Here is a 25,570-nt window from a genome sequence, read left to right as displayed (position 1 = left end):
CTTCACTAGAAGGATAATTGAAACCTTTTACTTTAACACTGAAAGCATAATTCAATGCATTCCCAAAATTCAAGTTTCAAGATTTGGAGAGATGCTAACATTCTGTTACATAATTAACTAGAAAATACTTGAACAGAATTTTAGGAAGACTATATAAAGAAAGGGAACATAAATTTTTGTCAATTCCTGATGAAGGCAACTTGAATTCATTTCTTAGAAAGTTAACTAAATCTTAGCAGCTAAAATATTTTTAAATGTATGGAATAAAGAAAAGCACATCCATTCTTGACATTTTGGTGAATAAACTAACAGCTTTATTAATGAAGGCAAACATCAGATAATTGTATGAATATTATATATAAAAAAAGAAATTCAAACTAACAGCATTGTATTTCAAAAGTACTGTACTTCTGTTTCTTTTAAAGAGACTTGTCATCTGTTTTATAAAACAAACAAAACGGGTACTCCTAAAAAAATCTGGAAAAACGAAATAGTCAATTTCAGGCTGATGAACTGAACACACCTTTCTTTAAATGCAGACTATTGCTAAAGAGCAAATGAAGTCAAGCATCAGAAGGAAGATGTAGGACAAATTCATTAAAGTCAGAAAAAAGGGATGTAGTGAAATTACTGCGAATCCTTCCCCCTCATATTCAAAGACCATTCAAAACTGGTCTTTCATACAAATATAAAATAACTATAAAGAGAGGGAATTTGAAACCATACCCATCTGAAATCCTTCATGATGTTTTTATAATAGCTCTGATTCTCTTACCAAAAAGGTCAAAGTGAAAGATTCAGGAAGTGTAAGGGAATGAAGACATTTTGTTTTAAATGTACAAGTAAGGCACAATATAAAGCCACATCATAATCTGTCGTGAAGGATATAGGAAAGGACAAGAATCATACATGGTACAGTAGAACGAGCAATCAATATTGACTGAAAAAGTGTGGCACCCAATTCAAAACTCAGACAAGGTCTTAACAAGAACAACTGGACAGCATGCTTTCATATGGAGACAAACTCTATAGAGAATCCAGTGTATCTGAAACGAGGAAGAACTTTTTTTGTTTTTGTTTTTTAATCATAGTAGTACTAGCATCAATGTTTATAACTGCTTTTGGAACAATGGGTTTATTTGAGGTGAATTCACAATGCCTTCACTTAAAGTAAGATTCTGGACTTCATTATGAGCTATCTATATACCATGTATGAACACAGAAAACCTTTAGAGAGTTCTTCTCTAATGATCTTCACCCAAAAATACATGCCACAATTGTCAAAAAACAGAACATGTACAATTGTTGGGGTTTTTATGTTACCCTTATAAGATTTGTGTGATACACTAAACGTATACATTTTAATGACAATAGAGGAAGCAGATTATTACTGGCATTAAAGTACAACCATTTCTAGACGGTTTTAAATGCCACAGAGTCCCCTGGTTAAAAATGTAAAGCTGCACAGCTTGCCTATGTCATCTTTATGATAAAGTTAAAACAGCAAGAAGATTTAACTTTCACTCTACATTTTACTGCCAGGTTTTTATTTAGATCAAGTATCGCTGCAGCATTCTGACCAGCCCAGATTTAGCAGCAAATGGCAGGAATCATATAAAATGCAATTTTTTAACAAAGTGCTTTTCTAAGATATACATACATATATAAATAGGTACAAAATAAAGTGTCAACATTAAAAAGCTCAACTATTTAAAAGCTTCAACTGTTTAACTTAAGTAGTACATATAAAACACTGAAATGCAAGGATATGGAATCTACTAAACAGATTCAAAGTCTTTTTTGAAATGCAAGACCAAAAAATCAAATTCTGGTTTGCAGACTGGAAAAAAGTATCAAAACCCAGAATTTTTAACAGAGCAGCTAGAAAGGGGCAATTTTATAAACCTCATCAGCTGAATCTCTATCACAAAGTGATTTTTCACCTGATTGCAAAACTGCCATATTTTGGAACACATTTCTATTTTCCAGACACACTCTGTCAAGCCTTCATATATCCCAAGTTATAAACCTGTCTGTGCTTGCTTTCTCCCACCCTAAAAAGGAAAAACTTTAAACAATGACCTTACATTCTATTAAATCATGAGATCTGAGCTTATCATCTGTTTAGTGTGACTGTACTAACCAGGTACATTTCCACCAAGCACAAAGGAGAATCTTGTGCCTCACAGTTCAGCTAAGGTGTCAAGACAATTTTTCTGGGAGTTTCCTTTTCATGATGTCAAAGAAGCATGTAAGCAACACTGTTCAGTTGTTACTATAGGTTTTAGAATCAAACTTTTAGAAGCTATGGCTCGATGTGCCGTTGCTTACAAATTGGTGGCTGAAGAAAGTTAAAAAAAAAAAAGAAAAGAAATACACTAGAGAGACAAAATATAATAAAAATAAATTCGGTAAGGGCGATGGAGAAATAGATACTTTCCCAGAAGCTAGGTCTGATATTTTTGGTATTTTTTTTCTAGCTAGATAGGATCTTTTTTAAAGGGTATTTTTTAAGCCAACAGTTTCAGAGTTCAAAACACAAGATTTGATAACAGAACAGTATGAGACTGGATGAACGATCTGTGGGGAAGGTTTATAACGCTGCCTTGACACAAGAAATTTCTCATCAAGAGGTAAAGCTTTAATGTAGTTAAACACTGACTAATGAAGTTATTTTATGTGAGCAAAAAAGAGCACCTAAAAACTAAATGTGTTAATATTTCTCAGTTCTAGAAACTATAGGAGAATAAGTCACATGTAAGTTTGAAGAAGCTAGTTTGAAAATACCTGTACAAAAATATAAAAATCTATAAATTTTTTTGTTTTCATTTTAAGCTTGTGTTGATCTTTGAAAATATTACATGCACAATAATATATCAATTGGAAAAGTGGCAACTAAAGAATTAGATATTTTTAGCTTTTTTCTTTCTTTACATATATATACATAATACAATAAAAATAATCTGTATTTTGGTTGTTTGGTGGACGTATACTACAATAAGCTAAATAAACTTTTACATTTTCGAGGTCAAAAACTATTTACCAATAGCTTACTAAAATGAAATATATTAAAATTTCCTACAATAAGTGCAGAAATAAAAAGACTTACAGACACCTAAATGGCCACCAACTTATCTACTATGGAAGCGAACTAGAGGAACAGCAAAATAATATTTGTATGTGTGGATGCTCCTTCTGTAGATAATTGGACCCAAACAGAAATAAAATTCACAGTTCAGTAAGATCCCTAACCCTGACCTTTTCATTTTTTTTTCTCCTTTTTTTTTTCATACATTCATACAGTATCATGTAAGCTGTGCAAAACTTTACTTAGACTGGCAGTTTGCCATATCAGTTGCATTTGTCTTTGGTACAAAAAATAAAACAATCGCAATAATGTGCAAGTATTTGTCTTCTTCCGGTCAAGTACCGAAATATGAGTTTTCTAGAGCCATCTTTTTTTTGTTTGTTTTTTTTGTTTTGTTTTTTATACAATACACAGACTCTGTGGCATATATCTACATTTCAACATAGTCCTATGTACATTCAAAAAATTTGAAAAAGAGTTGGAACAAAAAAACATTTAAACCCCATAATTTTTCCATCTATATATCTTATTTTTCCTCATTAGGGTTTTCATCATACAAAATATTACCAGTTTTAGTTTCCCCAAAATACAAGGCACAAAGAATATGCTTTTTTTTCTTACTTGCACAGACATTTTTTTATATATATATCTATATATATATATTTATATATACCATATTGAGCTCGGAAAATGAACATCTAATATGGCACACGGGCATGAGTGCTGGGTTGTGCCATGTACAAGTGAGATTAATGGTTGTGGAAAATTAGAACAAAAAGCAGTAATTCTAAAAACAATCTAAATTGACTGTTCGAAAAAAATGCTTCCTCAATTTTTTGTGTGGCTCAGAGCATAAACCTGCCACTATATTTGGCATTCACTAATGTCTTCATTCCTCCAAAATGCTTAACAGATTTTTACAATCTGTACCTAGAAGTTTACTTAGATGTATCAGTTTCAATTCTGATGCCAGTAACAGTTTTAACCATGGTTTATGCTCTGAAAATGCAATAATCAAGTATTTTGGATCATGCTTCGCTTATGCTACTTAGTTCTTAAAACAATGTAACCTAATTGTAAATGTTTACATAATGCTAAACTGACATGCAAAACAGAATGAAAATTTACAATGAATAACATGACAAACACAGACACTTCTGACCAGTGGTCCAATGGGGCGGATTACACTTTTGATGTTGGTATCCTTAGTCCTACAAGGCCTCCGGTGGGATTGCCTTCTGCAGTCTTCTCTAACACTTGGTTAACAAATTCTGAGGTTTGCCCAGCCACTGGGAGGCCTGAGGAGAAGAATAAAAGGCACACTTAACCACAGAAATGGAGAGGGTATGCACAGTTGAGGAGTAGGGAACACAGGGTCCGGGTGGCCCTCAGCTTGATACTTAACCCAAACAAGCACTTTGCTGCTTGCCCCTGCAGCCCAGAAAAATAATTGCACCCATTTCGTCGGAGTCTACAATTCCTGGAAGGGTTGTACCAAGAATAACCGTGGAGAGTGTTAATCAACAATTTAAAGTGGGGCAGATGGTAAGTAACAATAGTCCAAATAACTGTCTAAACCTAAACCCCATATCTGCCAACAGGTACTGCAGCCTAAACAGACTGCACAAGCTTTTCCCTGCTCCCTCAGCCAGTCTCTTAAGTGTTCCACTCTCCAGGGGAATTGAAAACACAGATCTCAATAGGTGTTTAGTCATAATTACTGAATAGTTATTTTCCCTTTTCATTTTTAAAGTGAATGAATATGCAAAGTTGAGAGAGAAGGAGAAAGGGGGGGGCGATAATATGTGTTGGTTTTCTCATCTTCCTCATATTCTAGAGCTGAGGTCAAAAGATTCTTAAAATCAATAAATAACAGACAGTAAATATGTTTTCAAAGTAATAAGGAAGAAAAATATTAGCCATTGTAAATATGAAGAACTCAAAAGATACTGTTTTTAAGGGCCTCCCCGGTGGCGCAGCGGTTGAGCGCTGGGTTGCGAAGCTGCCCGCAGCCTCTGCAGTGCCGGTTTGATCCCCGGCTGCTCCCCGGCCACCAGAGGAGGGTCCCACATGGCGCGCAGACCTCTCCTGCTGCCCGCTGCTCCCCTCAGCAGTGTACTTCGGTCCTTCTGCCTGTTCTGCTCCCCGCTCTAGCTCTGGTGAATTCTCTCACCCTCCCGCGCTTCTGAATGTACCCAATGCATGTATAAACAAACAAACAAACAAAATAAATAAATAAATAAAGCATGCCTCTATAAAAAAAATAAAAAAAAAAAAGATACTGTTTTTAAAAAAAACCAGAATAGCCACAACCACAGCCACGTGACCATCATTGAGCATGACCAACAATGGGGCAAACTGCTCTATATGCCCCTTGGTTGGTGTGGAAAGGATTTATCACCTATGATGCATTCTTGCCCCCCAAAACTGTAACTCCAGCTAATCATAAGGAAACAGACAAGTCCACAATGTGGGGATATTTTACAAGATCAGCTACCTGTATTTTTTTTGGGGGGGGGGTGTGTAGTGGATGCGCCAGATTAAGAGAGACAAAAAAGACATAATTAAATGCAATGCATGACCCTTGATTTAAATACAGACTCCAATTATGTAATGTATCAACAGTGATGCACTTGGGTGGCATACGGGTATTGTGTCTTAGAAAGAAAATATCCTTGTTCTCAAAAAATACATGGTGAAGTAGTTAGGAATGAAGAATAATGTTTACAAGTTATTTCAAATATTTCAGGGAAAATGTAAATAAGAGGCAAAGATAAAGGAAATGCAGCAAAATGTTAACAACTGGATTTAGCTGAGTGACATGCAGGTGTCCACTGTACTGTTTCTTTCTAATTTTCTTTAAGATTGAAATCTTAAATGAAACTTGAAGCAAAAATGATAAATACATTTTATGTTATATTTTAAAAATTAACCTACAAGACAAAAATTCCAAGCTTGCAAATTATCAGAGGATAGATTAAAAAATAACACTATAGTGGATCTTATGGTCAATAACATAAAAAAGCTAAAAAAAAGTCCAGATGAATAGATCCTAACAGATCTTTCGATGACAAGCTAAAACCAAACATCATCATAAATAGAGTGACACTTACCTATAAAATAAAAATTCCCAGACTAACAAAGAAAATGCAACTATATGTGTGTGTGTATATACACACACACATATATAAACCTAACCATGAATTATATGGTTTGCAAATCAAAAATTAAATTTTAATTTAATTAAAAATATTTTAAAAAGGTATCCAATATATGTTGACTCAGAAAGATTGAAAATAAAAGAATAAACGAAGAGAAATGAATCAAATGTAAATAATAAGAAAGCTGCCTTCATAATAATTCTAACATCAGACAAGATTGACTTCAGGGAAAAGGCTATAAACAAGACAAAAGAAGTGTGCTTCACAATAATAAAGACTAATCCATCATGAAGATCTAGCATGAATGAGTCCTCAAACATCCCAGGTTCAAAAGTAGACAAATAGAAAATATGAAAAGAAACTGAAAAATATTAGAGGGAACTTCTCAGTTCTACACAGGATAAAAAACCCCTCCAAAAATAAGGAAAATAATACCTAATTAAGATAATCTAATCAACATATACTGGAGTCTATATATAAAACATATGCTATATCTTCTTTTCAAATATCCACAAAACATTAAAATGTAATCATATATTAGCCAAAAAAAAAAAATCACAAAAAAGCAAGTTAACTAGAAATCAATAATCTCTACTTTCTGGGAAATTTTCAATCTCTGAAAAAATTCTTGGGTCAAACAGTAATTCAAACCTTAAACTTAGAAGTATTCAGAAAACAACTAAAATATAATAGCAGTGTTTGGAAGTACTCTTCAATGCTCAGAAGAAATTTCAAAGACTTTTAATTATATTAATGAACAAAAAAGAGTAAAAAGAAATAAATTAAGCATCTAACTGAAGAAATCAGAAAAACTGATAAATTCGAGTTGGATCTTTGGGGATAACCAAGAAGTAGAGGAGGATACAATATATGCACAGTAAGAAATGAAAATGGAGTATTAACCACTGATATAAGGAAATGAAAACTCAGAAACAATTGTAATAAATTTGAGAGCCTAGAGGAAGTGGATAATTTTTTAGAAATACATAATTTATAAAACTCAAGTCTAGAAGGGTTGTAATCTGACAAATGGCAAGGGGACACACAGTTTTCAAAGAGTTAATCACACTGAGCCACACAGTTTCAGAGTATTCTATTAAACCCTAAGAAAAGGAAGTCCCAAAGTATTTACACTACTCCAAAGGGAAATTCTTGGAAGACAGTTGTAAGGCAGCAGAGTTTTAATCTCCTAAACTCCCTATATAAAAACAGAGCAATCACATAGAAAAACCATCAACCAAAGGAAACAGGGTATCTCACGAACCCCAAAATTCAAGAGGGTGGGAACTATTCAAAGCTACAAGAACTGCATGTTATTACCATTATCAATATTTATATAGGATGAGTCAAAAGGATACAGTAGACCTGAGAACATAACACGTTTAAAATAGTCAACAGTTACTCAGTGGAAAGCCCAGGAGGTCAACTTGTGAAAAGCTGAAGCTGTGAGAGATTTTATCTAACCCAATGGTGAGTCCAAAGTGAGTGTAAGGAACCCACAGCAGTCTAGCCTCTATGAACTTAGAAAACTAACCAATCAGTACTTCCTTGTAGGAAAGGGACCAGCAGAGCAAGAATCAAAATTGAGTAAGACTGGGACAATAAAAATGAAGAAGGAAAAAAAAATGCTCTTGATAAAAAGGAGGGGGTGTGCAGAACAAGAAATCTCAGAAAGTAAGTTACCATGTGCACTGGTGTGATAAGGCGGGCCCAATTACCAAGTTCCTCTTCTTGCCTCACCTGACTGTCCAGTAGTGACTTAAGAAATCCCCTCCCACTTTTTGCTTTTGCACTTCACCCAGACCCCCAAACAAAGGAACATGTCCCTGGGTTCATATGTTCTCCGTCTCCTCTCCACTGGCTAAGTTGAAGCACTCCCTTACCCCTCCCCCTCCATGTTGCCCTACCCTGACCCCCAGCTATATGGTGACTGTCTGTCTAGGATAAACTTTCTCTTCCTGCTCCTCTCCTGATCCCATCTGGTGGCTGGACCTGAATGATAACTATCTCTGAACAAAGGGGGTCTAAGTCTAAAGGCACCAACTTCCAGTAATAAATAAATAAGTGCCAGTTATAAATAAATAAACAAACAAACAAATAAATAAATAAATGACAGGGATATAATATATAGCAATGACAAGTACAGTTAATACTGTACCACATATTTAAAAGTTGCTAAGAGCAGTTCTTAAAAATTTCTCATTGCAAGAAAAAAAATTTTTGTAACCATGTATGGTGAGGAATGGTAATTTGACTTATAGTAGGTGATCATTTCACAATATATACAAATGTCAGATAATTGTTGTACAGCTGAAACTAATGTATCCTGAACCAAATTTTCCTTTGAAAAGTTCAGAAAAACTATCTTCACATACAAATGAATAACCTATCAAGATCAAAACCCCATAAAAAGTTATTTTGAAGAAAAAAGAGATCTTACAATGAAAGTATGCCGAAAAATATTACCACAAAATAGATGAAAACCATCTATTATTTCAAACTGAGGTGAAGGACATTACAGCAAATGCTGCAAAACATGAAACAACAATATAAATCAGAAATAGAGAAACTCAGAAATAAGTGACAGAACTCAGAAAAAGAAAAAAAGAAAAATTCCTGAAATTAAGACAAAAATGGAAAGGAACAGCGTAGCAAATAAACACAGCAAATAATGCTTTTAAGAGAAACAGGTGAAAAGGAAAAAATGTCTAAGTAAAAATGAAATTAAGAGATAAAAAATTTTTGAGAAAAAGAGATTTTACTTCAGAAAACACTGAGGACTGGCAAAGAAAATCCAGTCCACAAAAAAAAAAAAAAAAAAAAAAAAAAAAGAGTCCTTTAAGAAGAAAACTGAAACAAAAGGACAGGTCAATACTACAAAGAACATGGTGCATACATTAAGATTATCAATCTAAAAAGACCAACTTCAGGGCATGGTCCAGTAAAACTATAGTGCTTTAAAGAAAAAAAAAAAATCTGTTAATGTTTAGCCAAAACCAGCAAATAACTTATAAAAAATAAATTAGGCAATTACTAGCTTTACAATAGTAATGCTTTATGCCTGAAAAAAAAAAAATGGAGTAACTTACCAGGGAAAACTGACAACCCAGTATATAGGGAAAATACAAGCTTATCAACATACAAGGTGTTTGAATTAAAAAATGAAAAGGTAAAAAGCATTTTTCCTTGTAATATTAAATGTTCCCCATTACCTAGCATAGGAAGACTGAAAATGATTTTAAAAAACAATAGACAGAAATGCTTTGAATAATACACAAATATCAAAATAGCATCAATTCATTTGAAGAAAAAGTCACTTCTATTTCCTGTTTTGCTTAATATTCAGTACTGAATTAATCTACAGAGGTAAGAAATAGATGGTTGTTTAGGAAAATATTAATATTTAGGATCTATTATTCAACTAAGATTTTCAGTATAAACATGGTTTTGTCCAATATAAACTTTTGATCTTTCATTGTGTTAATTTTTTATACTATTCTTAGTTTTGTTTCATTTTTTATGTGCTTATGTGGGTACAGTGTGAACACTGGTTGTGTTCTGCCACTTACTGATTGTGTGACTTGTGGCAAGTTACTCAATGCACCTTGCCCTGCTGTGCTTCCTATTCCTTATTTGTAAAATCTGTATATTAATACCTCCTTCACAGCTCGTGTAAGCAAACTACTGAACAACCTTAAATAATCAATGTTAGCTGTTTATCCCTTTTGAACACCTAAGGAATCTTTCCTCCTTCCTTTAGTTCTTAATCTTTTCTTAATATCTTCTCCTCTCACCTTCAATTATGAAAGTTAAACAGATTTCATGAAATTGTTGGGTCAAAATCTATAAACATTGATAACTTTACTAATGATTCCAAATTGTCCTTCAAAAACATTCAATAGGAATCTTCAATTACATTCAATATAAACACTATGCTGACAAAAGAAACTAATAATTTCATAGACCACGAGAAACTTACTATGTGCAGAAAGTATTCAATATGTCTATTTTCAGTTAAAGAAAATTTAGTTTTGGTAGCTAAGCGAAGCATATCTGCATCAGAAGAAACAAACTATTATTGTTCACCAACTCCATCTAAGCCTCTTGATTTCATCATAGCTTTTACCGCAAGTTATAATTTTTTCTACTTATTCTTTGTCTTTCACTTTTAGACTACAGTTTTATAAATGTAATGACCAAGTTCCTGCTGCTCATTCCTGTATTCCCCAACACTTGGTATGTAGCAGACATTAGAAAATTTTGTGAAATGAAGGGTCAGGAAAAAGAAAAAATGTAAGCTGACTAGATCTGAGGCATACAACAGGGAAGGGAAAAGGATCAAAATAGGGAAGGGAAGGGCACAAGGGACGGTGGAGAATGGATCACAGGTGCTATGGTGATGGGGACTACACTTGAGGGAGAAATCAAATACTGTCCAAAAATTAAGAATGATGTAAGAAAATAAATTTAAAAATTAAAAACATTTTGTGGAATGAATGAATTTATAGTCACTGGAAGTAAGAAAAGTTGTCTTAACAGAAATGTAAAAAAATTTCAAGATATTTATAATTTAAAATAGAAACAAATTATAGTGCTTGTTACTCTAAAAGTTCAAATAAGTAACTAATGATTGAAAAGTAAGCTCTAATTTTCTAACTCAATCAGTACCCTGGGGAAAAATAAGATAGAAGAAAATTCACAAGCAACTGAAGTTTACCAATTTACACAATGACTATGTAAGAACCAGTTTTTCAAAGAGTCCTAGAATTAATACACAGAATATATGTAGTATAGATGATCCAATTTCATGATGGTTTGGAGTTTGCATGGATTACATTAATTTTTGTAAAGTGATTTGCTCCTATGGCAGCTAAGCTACTGGGCCTTTAGAGTTCTGAGTTCTCACAATTATTTCTACATTAGCTATCTCCACCCTCCTTTCAGGAATTGCCCTACCTGACTTCTGGATACTTGCCTCTCTGTATAATATTGTATAATATGTTCAGGGATGGAAGACCAGATAATCAAATTTGTTAGACTCCTGTGAAATGTATTATTGAGTAAAACAATAGGTAAGAACCTCCACTAAGATATAAACTATAGGCTTGCCAGCTGAGGGAATCCTTATTTTCCTTATGGAAAAGCAAACCTTATGGAAGGTCAAAGCTGCTAGAAGTTTCATCTTTCCTAAGTGCTAAAATATCCAGTGATGATGTTTAAGTAACAAGCTGTGGTAACCAGTAGCACATGTTTACGAATACTAAATTCAAAAAAAACAAACTACTCAGAGTAGCTATAATGAGATCACTTGAGTCTTTCCTTAAAAGAATTTATAACATTCCCTTGAATTAGGTATCTTACAATACATGTCATTATATGTTATGAATATATGCAATATTCTTCTTACCAAGAGTATCTTTTATGAGGATTTCAAGCTTCTGCCCCATGTTCGGTCCTCTCTCCTCTCTTGGATTTTGTACTCGGTTTACAATCTCTTGCTTGATGGAGTTGATTACAAACAATAAATTATCTGTAAGATAGATCAAGACACTTGGAATATGTCACTAACATGGAGGAATTTGCTTTTGATTATAAACAACAGATATTCAATTAAAATGGAAAATATGTAAGAAAACATTAAGTAGTGATGGTTATTCTTGTACAAAGGGAATAATTTCAAATGATATAGTACTCCTGATAACACAATGCAGGTATGTATCAATGTCAACTATCCTGTAAGCAACTTGCATTACTTGTCTACATAGTTTTAACAGTAATGACAGTGCCTGACATAATGAATTACAGTATCTTAGTAAATGTTTATTAAATAAATCGAACCAAGTCCTTCAAGGACAAAAGCTTTAAAAACTAAATCCCCAACCCTAAAAAGCTTAAAAAAAAAGAGCAAAGTTTAACCCAAATAAACAGAAAGAGGAAAATTAGAGTGAAAATCAATGAAACAGAACAAAACCTACAATCAAGAAATTTAACAATGCCAAAAGCTGGCTCTTTGAAAAGATCAACAATTGATAGTCCCACTCCCAACTCCCAGTTAAATTGATTGATTACCTATATGAGGAATGAAATTTCTAAAATCTGAGGAAATAAGATTCCATTGACAGAAGTATCAAAAAATATAAAATACCCAAGAATAAAATTAAACAAAAGATGCTCAAGCAGTCTATACTAAAAATTACGAAACAAGGCAGACAAAAATTAAACAAGATAGAGATCTATCAGGTTCATGAATTAGAAGACTCCATTTTTTTTAAGATGGTGAAATGAGCCTATATAATCAAATACACCCCAATCAAAATTTTGCAAGCTCTTTTTAAAAAGTAAAAAACTAATTGTAAAATATATATGGTCACTCACAGGACAAATAATAACCAAAACAACTTTGAAAGAAAAGAACTGATACTACTTAATTTCACAGTTTTATAAAACTAAGTAATCAACCTAGTTTGTATTAATATAAAGGTAGACAAATAGATCAGTGGAACAGATCAAACATATGTATCAACTGATTTGACAAAGGTACAAAAACAGTTTAATGTGGAAAGTCTTTTCAATGAATGGCATTTGATCAACGGTATATTCACATGAAAAAGATAAACATCATATCATACACAAAAATTAACCTAAAACTAATCAAAAAACTAAATGTTAAATTGTAACTATATGAATTCTAAGGGGAACTATTCATAATTTTGGAGTTGGCAAAGTTTCTTAGAACACAAAAAAATAGAAAATATAAAAGGAAAAACTAAAAGATTAGAATTGATCAAAATAAAAAATTTTTACTCTTTGAAAGAGGTCAGTGAGGAAAAAAACAGGCAAGTAAAAGACTAAGATAAAATATTTTCAATATATCAGACAAAAATAACTGTGTCCAAGAACTTATAGAAGACAACTGAATTTTTTAAATGGAAAAATATTTGGACACTTCACACACACAAAATATATGAATAGCCAATAAGCACAGAAAGGTATTCAATGTCATAAATCAAAGAAATGCAAATTAAGACCTTGATGAGATACTACCACAAACCCATTAGGGTTGGTTAATATGATGACTGACCCTACCAATTACTGGCAAGGATACAGATCAATTCAAAACCTCCTACACTATTCTGAGAATGTATGGTACAGAACTTCTGGAAAACAGTTTCATGTTTCTTATGAAAACAAATATACCTTATGATCTAGCTAGTCTACTCCTAGATATTTAGCCAAGGGATATTAAAACATGTCTGCCCAAACACTTATAAAGGAATATAGCAGCTTTGTGATAGCAAAAACTAGAAACAACCAAAGGATCCATCAAGAGGTGAATGAGAAACGAACTGTAGTATATCTAATACAATGAGACACTACTCGGCAATGAAAAGGATACAACTCTTCATATAGATAACAGCATGATAAAATTTAAAAATAGTTATGCTGACTGAAAATAGCCAGGCCAAAAAAAGAGAGAATATATTGTAGGATTACATATATATATATATAATTTTCAAAAATGCAAACTAATTTATAGTGACAGAAAGCTTACTGTGTAGTGGAGTGAGGTGAGAGGAATGGCTTACAAAGGGGCAGAAGAACTTTTGGAAGTGATCAAAATGTTCATTATCTTGTCTGATTTCACATATGTACATATATGCTCACCCTAATCAAATTAGGCTATTTAAAAAAAAAAAAAGAAAAAAAAATTAGGCTATTTAAATATGCAGTTAATGTACTTCAATTATACCTCAATAAAGATGGAGGGGAGAGAAACATTTCCAATTTCAACACATAGGATTCCTATGGTCTGCAATAAATCTCTATCTCCTCAGAGACTGCTTTGAAATCAGTGACTTGCTATTCCTCATTTAACTATACTGAAAAGAGACCAATCTAGACAGACACTGAAGAAGTGAGAAATAATTAACTGTAGAGGGAGAGGGGGCAGTTTAAAACAACATGCAGAGTCAATCTATATAAAATGTGTCACCAAACAAGTAAAGTACAGCTGACTCCCTAAATCACATGAAACAAGAAATTTATGCTTCTTTTGGATGAATAACCAAGTGGGAACAACATTAACTCAAATATAAATGAGACATTTACATGCAGGCTGGACTTAGAGAAACAATGAGGTTCCACATCCTCTTAAATAAGGTCATTTTATAAGAATTAAAAAACACTATGAAATCAAAATTATTCAATAAAACAGAGAAGAATATATCTTATCAAACTGGGGCAGTATCCATCCTAGATTATCTGGCTCTTAGAAACTGAGACCAAACTTTAAGTCTATAAACAGATCCCTTAAGTTGCAACTCCATGTTTATATAATAATATTAAAATTTTAATTTTCCTATAATAGTTTGTCAGTCAGAATGTAGGTCCAGTCCACTTATTATTTCTATTTCTCATTCTGAGTCAACAAATCTACATTTGATACACAGAACAGTCTCTTACGAGCTTTGGTAAAAGGAATCAGTTAAGGAAAGAAGTTGGGTAAACAGCAGGAAAAGTATAGTGCTGGATCCCTGAAGCTAATCCTTGAAAGAGTGCTATTTCATGGCACTTTAGAAAGGATAAGGGAAGCCTCCCTTTCTGCCCAAATGGTTGCGATCAAGATAGGAAGTTTATGAAATCCCAGGAGATGGTCCCCTGGCAGGAGATCACTCTGGAAACAAAGTGGTGACTATGAACATCAATGATGATACCCCTACAGCCATGCTCTGGTGGCTGGAATTAACCACTATCCCTGCAAAGTGACAGCTTCCCTGGGCAAGAAGAAAACTGCCAAGAGATCAAAGATCCAGTCTTTTGTAAAAGTCTATAACTATAATCACTTCATGCCCACAGGGTACTCTGTGGCTATCTCTTTGGACAAAACTGTTCCCAACAAGGATGTCTTCAGAAACCTGTTCTTCAACAAAAGGCCTGATGAGAGGCCAAGGTCAAGTTCAAGGTGAGGCACAAGACTGACAAAAATGATTCTTTGAGAAGCTACAAACTGAGATGTTTTCTTTCGGTTATTAAAAATTTTTTAAAGAATTAAAACAATAGATTGAATTTTTCATAAAATTAACTTTATTCTGAGATGATGTCTCTCTCAGTACTTAATACTAAAATATCCTCCCAAGTATGAAATAACAATAATTGTAGATGATTTTTTTAAAAGTGTCTTCACTGGGTAAAACATAAAATTGGCAACCCGATGGTTCCCAAGTCCCAAAATGTTTTTCAGATGCCATAAATTTATGAATAGAAAATTCTAGAAAACACTGCATTTATGTGATTAGGTAGCAAAAGTTCCATAAAGCAGTAATGGAGTGACTCCCAGATATTTAGAGGAATCAAGGGCCCTTTACCCTTGAGAGATATACAAAAAACTCTGGGAAAATAGTCAAACTACATGTGACAAAAACTACACAAGAGCATCTCATTGATTCTGAGAAAGAGCAGTTGAGGCTGCTCTTTCCTAGAAACTGGAGAAGAGAAGCTAAGTAAGATAAAAGTAGAAGAGAAATAAATGAATGAGAAACAACTCTTTCTCCTAGCTGTCTAAATGAGAATACTACCTTTTAAAGACAGGTCTTTTCCTACATGAAAATATCAGAGGCTTTAAAAGTTAGCTTTGGACAGAAGAAAAACTTAAGGTAATCATCAAAATTCAATTCAAGCTTGGACAACATACTGAGAAGCACACATAATTCTGGGTCCTTAACTGCTCCCCATCCCAGAATACATTTACATTGCAGACACAAAGTATGTGCAAGCATGGATGCACAAAAAAGTCACACAGAAGCATATAACTGGATAAATACATTAAGTGAACAACACATAGATAGATATCTACATAGAGCCAAAGAAATGGTGACCTAGAAGGATCTTGCGGCCTACAACTCCCTGCAGCATGAATCAACAGGTTCTATAACGAAATATGAATGCCCATGACAATGTATTACTATAAATATATACCTACTTACAGAGTTCAAGGTCAAAATGCTATAGCAGCAAGAATGGTTAATAATAAAAATGATTGATTTCAATTCCAACAAACCAACTATTGTTATACATAACTCATTTACCTTGTTTGGCATTCCTGAGTGGCCATTAATAAATAAAACTATCAGTTCATTTAATAAATTGTGAATTTCACAGCTGACAATCCTCCTTCTAGCCTCTCAAATAGAAGCATGATAATCAAGATAAAGGATTAAGAAAAAGAGCACAGAATTTATTAGGCACCTATGTGCTAGACATCATGCTGGACTTAAGCAAAACTCCATAAATAATAATTGATGGTTTTGCCTGCTATTCCACTTTCATATACAACTTAGCCAAAAAGCTACACAGTGAAAAGAACAATTTTGAAAGTAAAGGAAACATACAATTATGATACCAAGTTTAAGGAATAATTATTATAGAGTTTGAGGTAAGGAAGGGGTGGTTCTCATTACAGATCAAAAGCAGAGCTTTCCAACCCTCTACGGTGCTGTAGAAAGATTCCAGGTTCATGAGATGATGACATTCTCTGTCTAAAGGGGTCTCCTCTCATGAGAAGCCTACTATATTGCAGGATGCCTTAAAATGATGATTTTTCACATGTGCTATGAAGTAAAAGATTGGTAAAAAAAACAACAACAACAAAACAACAAAACACTAGTTGAAACCAATGGTTCCCAAATAGATGCTAGGATGGTTGCTTATGAATAGTCTAGGAAGGGTCAAATGGATACCTGCTGGGAGAAGCAGAAGCATCTGTATTTCAGGTCAAAATGTACCTAAAATACATGTACACCGATGATTCTAATGAACAATCAAACTTGGAAAACACAGGTCTAAACTATCCATTGAAAGGTTAAAATAAATATTAGTCAATAAAAGTGGCTAATCCAGCAATACAATTATAAAATGAAATTAAGTGATTAATGATCACAAGTAGATGAGTTCTTCAGGGGATAGATGTGATTTGGCTTAGGGAGCCACAGACACAGATACTCACACTAAAAGGAGGACATGAATGAATAAAAGTGATTACTAGTGGCTCACTAAGTGGATGAACATAAAAGAGGCTGGCCTAAAAAGTGGCAGAACACAGGAAAGCAAATAAAACCAAAGAAAAAGAAAGTGGTCAGCAAAGTAACAGGAGGTTAATCAAATTCTTAAAAGTTTAGGTTTACCATATTCTGTGTTGAGGCCCCATAATTTCACTTTATTAGCTTCATACTGGGCTTTTTTCTTTAACCGACAAGCCCTGCGAAAGGAAGGAGCAATTAGTTCACTTTTTTTTAAGTGAACATTCAGAATATACTTCTTTTTGCTGCCGTCATTTTCTAATTAGCAACCCCAAATCACAACCTACTGCTAATTACACCAAGGAACTCAGTAACGAAAAGACACCATATAATCATTTACCCAAATTGATTTTTAAAAATTTTACACACATTCAAAAATAAAGCTATGACCAGTACACCAAAATAAACAAACACCAAATAACAATACCAAGTATTATAGAGGATGTGAAACAAGTGGAACCCTTATATATTGCTACTAGGGATGTAAAACAAATAGTATGCATAGCTACTTTGGAAAATAGTCAATTTTAAAAATAAATTTTAGATATAGCTACTTTGGCAACTTCTTATAAAGTTTAAGATACATTCCTGGATAATAATAGGAGAAACAAACAGAGAAATGAACACTACTGTCCACACAAATAACTGTAATTATTTATAGGGGTTTTATCCATAATTGTAAAAAACTAGAAACTAATGTCCTTCAACCAGTGAATGGATAAACTATAATATATCCTTGAAAAGGAATACTATGCAGCAATAAAAAGAAACAAACAATTACTCCGTGCAACACCAGGATGGATCTCAAACACAACATGCTAAGTCAAAGAAGTGAGACTCAAAGGGCTACAATTAGTATGATTCCATCTTCCAGAAAAGGCAAAATTGTAGAAACAGAAAACAGATCAGTGGTTCTGGGGGTTAGGGGTGGGAGAAGGGGTTTACTTTTACAAAGAGACATGAGGAAGTATTTTTTTACAAAATATCTTGATTGTGGTGGTGGTTATATGACAAGTTAGTCAAAACCCAACATGAAAAAGGATGAATTTTACCACAAGTAAACTATACCACCAATATAACCTTGATTTACTCTGAAACAAAAACAAAAGTTTGATAAAATTTTTCATTGTTATTCTATAACATAACACACTTGAGTTAATTCACCTCCACCTTTAAAAACTTCTCCCGTGAAGCATAAATATCATTTTACTTTCAAAGTAAAAATGATATTATGCTTATGTAGTGTTTATAAAGTATTTTTCTGAATAAATGGTAGAGGGTGATCTCTATAAAAGCACAAAGAACATCTAACCTCACATCCTAGACTTATTCACAAAAGTGAACATGATTAGCAATTACCTGGAAGCCAGCTTATTTTTTTCCTTCCTTGACCTTGGCCGGGCTGTTAAGGGAAGTTCACTGACTGGCGTCAGATCACTAATCACCTTATTCAGTTTCCGTAGTTCATTGCCTATCTGGAGTAGTTTTTTAGGATTTGGTGTCAGATCTTCCACATCAGTTCTCCGGGACTTCTTGACTGCATATTTTCCTAAAGAATTTTAAGTTAGGTTATTTTACTTCACAAGAGATACATTTTCTGTAGCCCACCAGGCACCTTTTATTTTTCAGAAGTCTTGCCATATTTCAAATGTTTCAGCATGTTAACAACCAATGATGGAAAGACTGACCTTCTCTCCCTCCCATCTTGTGACTGCAAGGAAAGGAGGTAAGAGGGCACAACTCCAACCTTTTTCCAAGTCCTCTCCACTTTAGCTTTCTAGCCCTGGTACAATTATTAATATCTGCATGGCAGTTATAAGTATCTTAAACCTAAGGATTAGAAGTGACATTCACATGCACACAAAAATCAGGGCTAGAGTAAATACAGAGTCAGAAAAGAGTTTGGAGAGTTTGATGCTGTAACTAAAAATTTATCAGATGCATATACATTATTCTTGCATTGAACTCAAAAGTCAATAAATGAATGCCTTTTTGGAAAGTTTTTGGTTACTTTGATAAATAACATCACAGAAGACTCAAGGAGTCTTGTCCTATCACCGCAGGTAAGAGGGATGGCTCTGTTCTCTAATCTATATCAAACATGTCACTAACTATCTGAATCAATAGCTACCTGAAACTATTTACTGGACCTGACTTTTCATTTCTGGCAGAAAATTCATCTGAAAGCAAAAACTAGGTCTTCACTGAGTCATTAGAGTGCAGACCTGGGTGCCAGCAAAAAGGGAAAATGAGGCACAAAAATAAAAAATATTTTTCAGATGCAACCTGTCTCAAAAATGCTTAGCAACTTAAATCTGTAACATGAGTGATTTTTAATGAGTCAAACTTAGCATCCTCCACATTGTAAGACTTTGGATTAATGTAAAAAATAACATTTGTGCCAACTGAATTCTACTTAATTACTTATCTTTCTGAGTCCACAATTCAAATTAACCTACCTAAGAACCATAAGCTTCTCCTGATTCCGTACTATTTGTACTATTCCACTCCTCTCTCCATTCCTCTTCTCACAACTATTCTTCCTTTCTTTTCCTGCCCCTTCTTTTTTCTCCCCACCACCAAGCCAATCTCCTTTAATCCAGTCATACAGGTCCAGAGGGTGCATGAGAACAGAAGGGAAAAATGCCAGAGCCCATTCTCTTTCTCCCCAGTCCTCTAGTTTATAGCAGCTCTGATAGGTCAAGTATTGGCAGGCTCCTAGTCATTTCCTGGGTAGGATAAACAGCACAAAAAGTAACTAGAAATGAAATGTTTTCACAATGCCTTCTTCCCTGTTTAAGTGATGGCTCTCATCACCAGTAAAAGTTGAAAAGCAGTAATAATAAATACTGCAGTTCTACTCTTCCCCTTTCCAGTTTGCTACACTCAAAAAACATCACTATGGTTAGCATCTCTATTTAAAGTGACATGAGATAGTTTACCACAATCCCCTCTTACCATGATGTAAGCCATTTTTCTGATACATATTACTTGGCAATGTGTCTCGGTTCCATTCAGATGGCCTTAGCATCCTTTCTTGTTGTGACGATGTGAGCTGTTCGCTATACTCCCAGAAGTACCTTCTTTTACCTCTCTTCCGAGAAGATATTGAAGTCATCTCCTTCAGGTCTTCCACTGAATCATTTTCATAGCCTTAAAAAAAAGCCCCCCAATATTTAAATTCCAAAATCTTAGTAATAAACATTAGGACAAGCAAAAAAGATCCTTTCCATTTATCACTTGATATACTTCTTCTATCTGAAAAAAATCACTCTAATGTCAAAGACAATAAACCAGGTCTATAAAATAACTGTTAATATGGTAATCTCTAACTCATAAAATATTCAGAGATTAATAAACATGGGTAACTACACTGCTTAACGCTTCGATTTTAATAAGTTAGGTACATTTTGTATCTTCACATAAGATTGAGAGAATAGTGAAATATAGCTACAGGAATGTCAAAAAGTACCATTAGACATAATACCGTGATTTTACATGTATTCCTTCTAACATTTAAGCACCTGGAGCATCCCCAGACAGAACATATCCAGTAGGCAGATTCTGTGAGGTAACAGAGGTTTTCTCCCTACCTCCCATCTTACTCTTTTTTTGTGCAAGTACAAAAATGTCAGTTCTCACATAGGCTATCAAATAAAAATGTATACGTCTATTCTAATATCTTACTGGTATCAATTTGCATATACTTTTTGAGAAGGGGGAAGTTTCAGAAAATACTCAATTCTGAACTAGTAGAACTACTGCTCACACCTAATACAAGATGACCAGTCAATCTAAAACACCCTAAGGGAACGCCCCTCTTAGATGTACTTCACAGTATTACTTCAAGGTATACAGGGGATAAGGTGGCTCTGTGTGCAAGATGCACACCACCCCAAACCTAAGAAGCCCGGGAAAAACTGAGCAACACTGGCTGAGCAAAATGATCATTTTCCCTTCTATAAACATGACCCCTCTGAAGCTGATACTAAGAAATGGTGACATCTGCATGCTCTGGGGGTAAAGTCAAATTTTATAAATTTACCAGGCTTTTAAGAGAGTAAGAATCAATCGGGAATATGATTCAATTTATATGACATACTGTAAAAAGCAAAACTATGGGAATGAAATAGTTGCCAGAAACTGGGGGTAGAGGGAGGAACACAGGGAAATTTGGGGGTGATCAAACTATTCTGTCTTGACTGAGGTGGTAGTGGTTACATGACTATATCCACTTGTCAGAACTCATCAAAGTGTGCTTTCTTAAGAGGGGTGAACTTTACTGTGTGAAAATTATATTTCAATAAACATGACCTTTAAAAAAAGAATCACATGCAAGAGAAAAATGATTTTGGGGCAAATAGTGAAGACAAGCTTTTGCAGTATTGCTGGCATTAACAGCATTAGAATGCACATTGTATTTTAAAACAATATGTATGGTAAACAGTCTGACAGTGAACTTCAGGTTCTTAAGAAATGATGCACAAGTTGAGTGACACAATCATTTCTAGAATTCCAATTTCTTAAATTATGTTAGATACATAAAACAGTAGTTTTGGCTTACTTGTGCTAATGTTTCATTTCAAATAAGAGGTTCTTACCTTGTTTCAACTATCATGTTAGCTTTAGAAAAGGTGCGGGGGTACTATGTCACCAGAAATGGCCAATGAGACCAAGTCAAGCAAAAATTACCAATTATGGGAACACTGGTTCACAGAGATTACCCTAGCTTAGCTGGATACAGGCAGATGTACCAACCAAAACACTTCCAACTTTCAGTCAATGTCCAATATACGTGTCCCACATTTAAGTTATTTAAGTCAATGTCCAATATATATGTCCAACATATGTGTCCCAGTATAAAGCGGAAGGGAAACATTCATCTTCTTCCCATTGCTTTATCTGATATTCACCCTTAAACAGCAACTCTTCTCATGTGCCTGGATTTATGGCAAAATTCTATCCCTCTCACTTAATGTATTTATATATTTCACTTTCAGACATTGCAATTGAGAATTCTTAGAACTTGCAGACAAGGTTATTAACCCCATTTTCACAAAGAAACACACTTATGGAGGCTCTAAGTGACTTGGCAGAGCTGGGACTGGCTGAGAACTCATGACTCAAGTGCAGCCCCAGGGCCTCCCTGGTGGCGCAGCGGTTGAGCACTGGGTTGCAAAGCTGCCCGCAGCCTCTGCAGCGCCAGTTCGATCCCCGGCTGCTCCCCGGCCACCGGAGGAGGGTCCCACATGGCACGCAGACCTCTCCTGCCGCCCGCTGCTCCCCTCAGCAGTGTACTTCGGTCCTTCTGCCTGCTCTGCTCCCCACTCTGGCTCTGGTGAATTCTCTCGCCCTCCCACGCTTCTGACTATACCCAGTGCTTGTATAAATAAATAAATAAATCTTAAAAAAAAAAATGCAGCCCCAGTTGAGCTTTCCACTTTCTGAGTTTAATTCAGTTAAATGGTCTAAATGGATGTGTGTGTGTGTGTGTGTGTGTGTGTGCACGCGCGCGCATGCGTGTGTGTGTATATAAAATATTATTCCACATATATTCTCTGTTAAACTCAGAGTCATGAAGATTTTGGGTTCTTCTGTCCCACCCAATTAGTTACATCAGTTTTACTTATTTGTATCAGTCTTTTTCCAAAAAAGTACATTTCAAAAAGTACTTAAAGGATATCAGTTTTCTTTGGCCTAATACATTAACATTTTATAATTGTATACAAATACATTCACTGTAACACACACACACACAGAGGCAGACTACTGTACTCAGTAGAATGCAGGAAACTGTATTTCCAGATTACTGGTCTAGCATTTAAGGCAATGAAACACTTCTCGAAGTATGTTATGAGGAACACATGCCTTCATCTCCAAGTGAGTTCTGTCATCAATAAGTTTTAAGAAACATTTCATTCTGCATTTTATTGCAAAGTAATAGCACACATAGCCATATTAAAAGACTGAGAATTCATAGCAATATACAAACCCACTCGACTCTAAGTTCTACAAAGACAAGGGTTATGCCTATTTTGTTCATCTCTGTATAGTCAATACCTAATGCACACAGTGCCTGACACGAAAGTAGGCAATCAAAAAATATTTTCTAACAAATCAATGACTTGTTTAATTCAACATTTCCCACAGTTTCCCTTTTCATTTGATAAATCGCCATACTGAACTGAGTCATTTCTTCCTGACATGGTTATCAAAAGGAATGAAAACAGCTGTATTTACTGCCTAAAATCCAAATTACACATCTTTGATTAGTGGAGACAACTGCCATTAAGTTAGCAAAGTCAACTGTGAAACTGTTTAGTAGGAATTACCAAAAAAAAACTTTCATTGTTGATACCCAATTCTTAGTCTCAAAACCATGTAATTCCATGACTACAAACAATTGTAGTTTGTCTACAGAATAGGCTCTATTAAAAGCCAGTTCTAGAATAAGGACTGAAACTCCATTTTCTACCTTTCCTGGAGTGTTGCAGGCTCAGGCACTGTTGCAGCTAAGTGCCAAGAAACAGAATCAAGGGAGCTAGTCATCACAAGAAGGCCTTTGTAAACTAGCAAATTAAATCAATCAGCCTTCTAAAACTAGCACGCTGAAAAAGCTGTAACTATCCCTATTTTTCTGCTTCAAAGAATTCCTTCCAACTTCTCACCAGTAATTCATTCTGCACTCCTAATGTCACTTGTTTAGCTCTTTCTTCCAAGAAAAAGGAAAATTTCCTTTAGTAAATGTGAATAAAGCCCAAGTAATACCAGAAAATTGTGTTGATTTTGTGGGTAAGGCATGTCATTCATTCATATTTGTGAGAATTGTCAAAGTAGTACTGTCCAAGGAAAGTTGACTTTCCTTCAAGTCAACTAGGAGTGAACTAAATGTAATTTAAATATTTCGCATTGTTAAATAATACCAAGAGGAGCTCTTTACCCTATCAATTACCAGCTAACGAAATGCACTGTTTTAAAGCTGTGTTGTTGCTTAACACCAAACAACAAACTCACACATCAGGGTTCTCCTACAGGGACAAGACAAGAGAACATGGCCTCACAGACAATGCCAACTATAACAATGACTCCTTCTTCCCACTGAGAAAACGGAAATGAGGGTCAGCTTACCAAGTGTTCTCTCTTCACGGATCTACTCACCACTAAACACATTTATCCAGGTGAAACCAAGTCAAAAGATGAAGGATGATTTTGAAATGGAAGTCAAAGCAGAGATGGGGTAGACTGTATGGTCCTTATTGGCCTTGGCTGATGATGGTACAATTTACCAATTGCCTCTGATTTTTACATTCCGTTAAGCACCAGCTGGTAAAGGCATCTCCTTCCCCATGCATCCCGGTTATTACCCATCTCCTCCTTGTCATAGCCTTCCTCTGTCCTCCTACCCATAACCCTAAAAATGAGACTCAAAACAATAGGGCTCATCTGTTAGACTCTAGGGATCACTCAGGGACAGCCCTCTGGTCTTCCCATGGTAGGGATCTATTTAACCAACTTACCACAGGCAACAAAGACTACTTAATTGAAATAAAAAAGCAAATTTTACTAATTTGCTAAGAGAAAATTTTCCTATTAAGTAGAAAAGACAATAGCTCTATTTAGACTACACAGAGTTCTGAAATAAACCAAAGGCATAAACCCTGTTCCTTACCTTAAACTTAAATACCTTTTCCTTACTCCACCAAGGCAAACAACTTGGTTATATCAAATATATAATTCTAAGCTTTACTGTAATAGAAAGATTTCACTAAAAAAAAGTCTTTCAGCTATTAGAGAGCTTCACTGGTTACAATATAGCTACTATGCCTTAAAAGCCTTTCTGAAGGGCCTCCCTGGTGGCGCAGGTGGTTGAGTGCAGCACTGTGAAGCTGTCCGCAGCCTCTGCAACGCCGGTTCGATTCCAGCCGGCCTCGGAGCAACCCACATGGTGAGCGGACCTCTCCTGTCTTGCCCGCTGCTCCCCTCAGCAGTTTATTTCATCAGTCTGCCTGTTCTGATCCCCACACATCTGGCCTGTACACCAGTTCTTGTACAAATAAAATAAATCTTTAAAAAAAAAACTTTCTGAAAATTAAAGATCATATTTATACTATCAGAAAATCCTGCAGTCATAAGAGTTCCTTGACAATTTAAGAATTTTGAAAAATAAGTTACGTTTTTTAATATAGAAATTATAAGATCAACCTTATTTCTGAAGAAAATAACTGGCTTAAATTGAAAATCTCCAC

At 34.7% G+C, this 25,570-nt stretch overlaps 1 protein-coding gene across 4 annotated transcripts in view; it reads right to left on the bottom strand.

Annotated features, from left to right (window-relative positions):
- Positions 1-291: 291 nt before the first annotated feature.
- Positions 292-25,570, bottom strand: part of CREBRF (CREB3 regulatory factor) — a 51,504-nt gene continuing 26,225 nt past the window's right edge. For 3 of the 4 annotated variants that reach the window (XM_037501348.2, XM_054690830.1, XM_054690831.1), the window contains exons 5-9: positions 20,283-20,477; positions 18,684-18,873; positions 17,430-17,503; positions 11,657-11,779; positions 292-4,386 (exon numbers count right to left, since the gene is read on the bottom strand). In XM_037501348.2, coding sequence (XP_037357245.1) covers positions 4,271-4,386; positions 11,657-11,779; positions 17,430-17,503; positions 18,684-18,873; positions 20,283-20,477 — 698 coding nt within the window. In that variant the 3' untranslated portion in view covers positions 292-4,270. Of the gene's footprint in view, positions 4,387-11,656; positions 11,780-17,429; positions 17,504-18,683; positions 18,874-20,282; positions 20,478-25,570 lie in introns of those variants that run through there. The other variant, XM_054690832.1, reaches the window with a different exon arrangement.

The sequence above is a fragment of the Talpa occidentalis genome, unplaced genomic scaffold, assembly GCF_014898055.3.
Source record: "Talpa occidentalis isolate TD23 unplaced genomic scaffold, MPIMG_talOcc4v2.1 talOcc4.9, whole genome shotgun sequence".
Classification (NCBI taxonomy): domain Eukaryota; kingdom Metazoa; phylum Chordata; class Mammalia; order Eulipotyphla; family Talpidae; genus Talpa; species Talpa occidentalis.
Note: the sequence above shows the minus strand (reverse complement) of the source record. Positions and strands in the feature narration are given on the sequence as shown.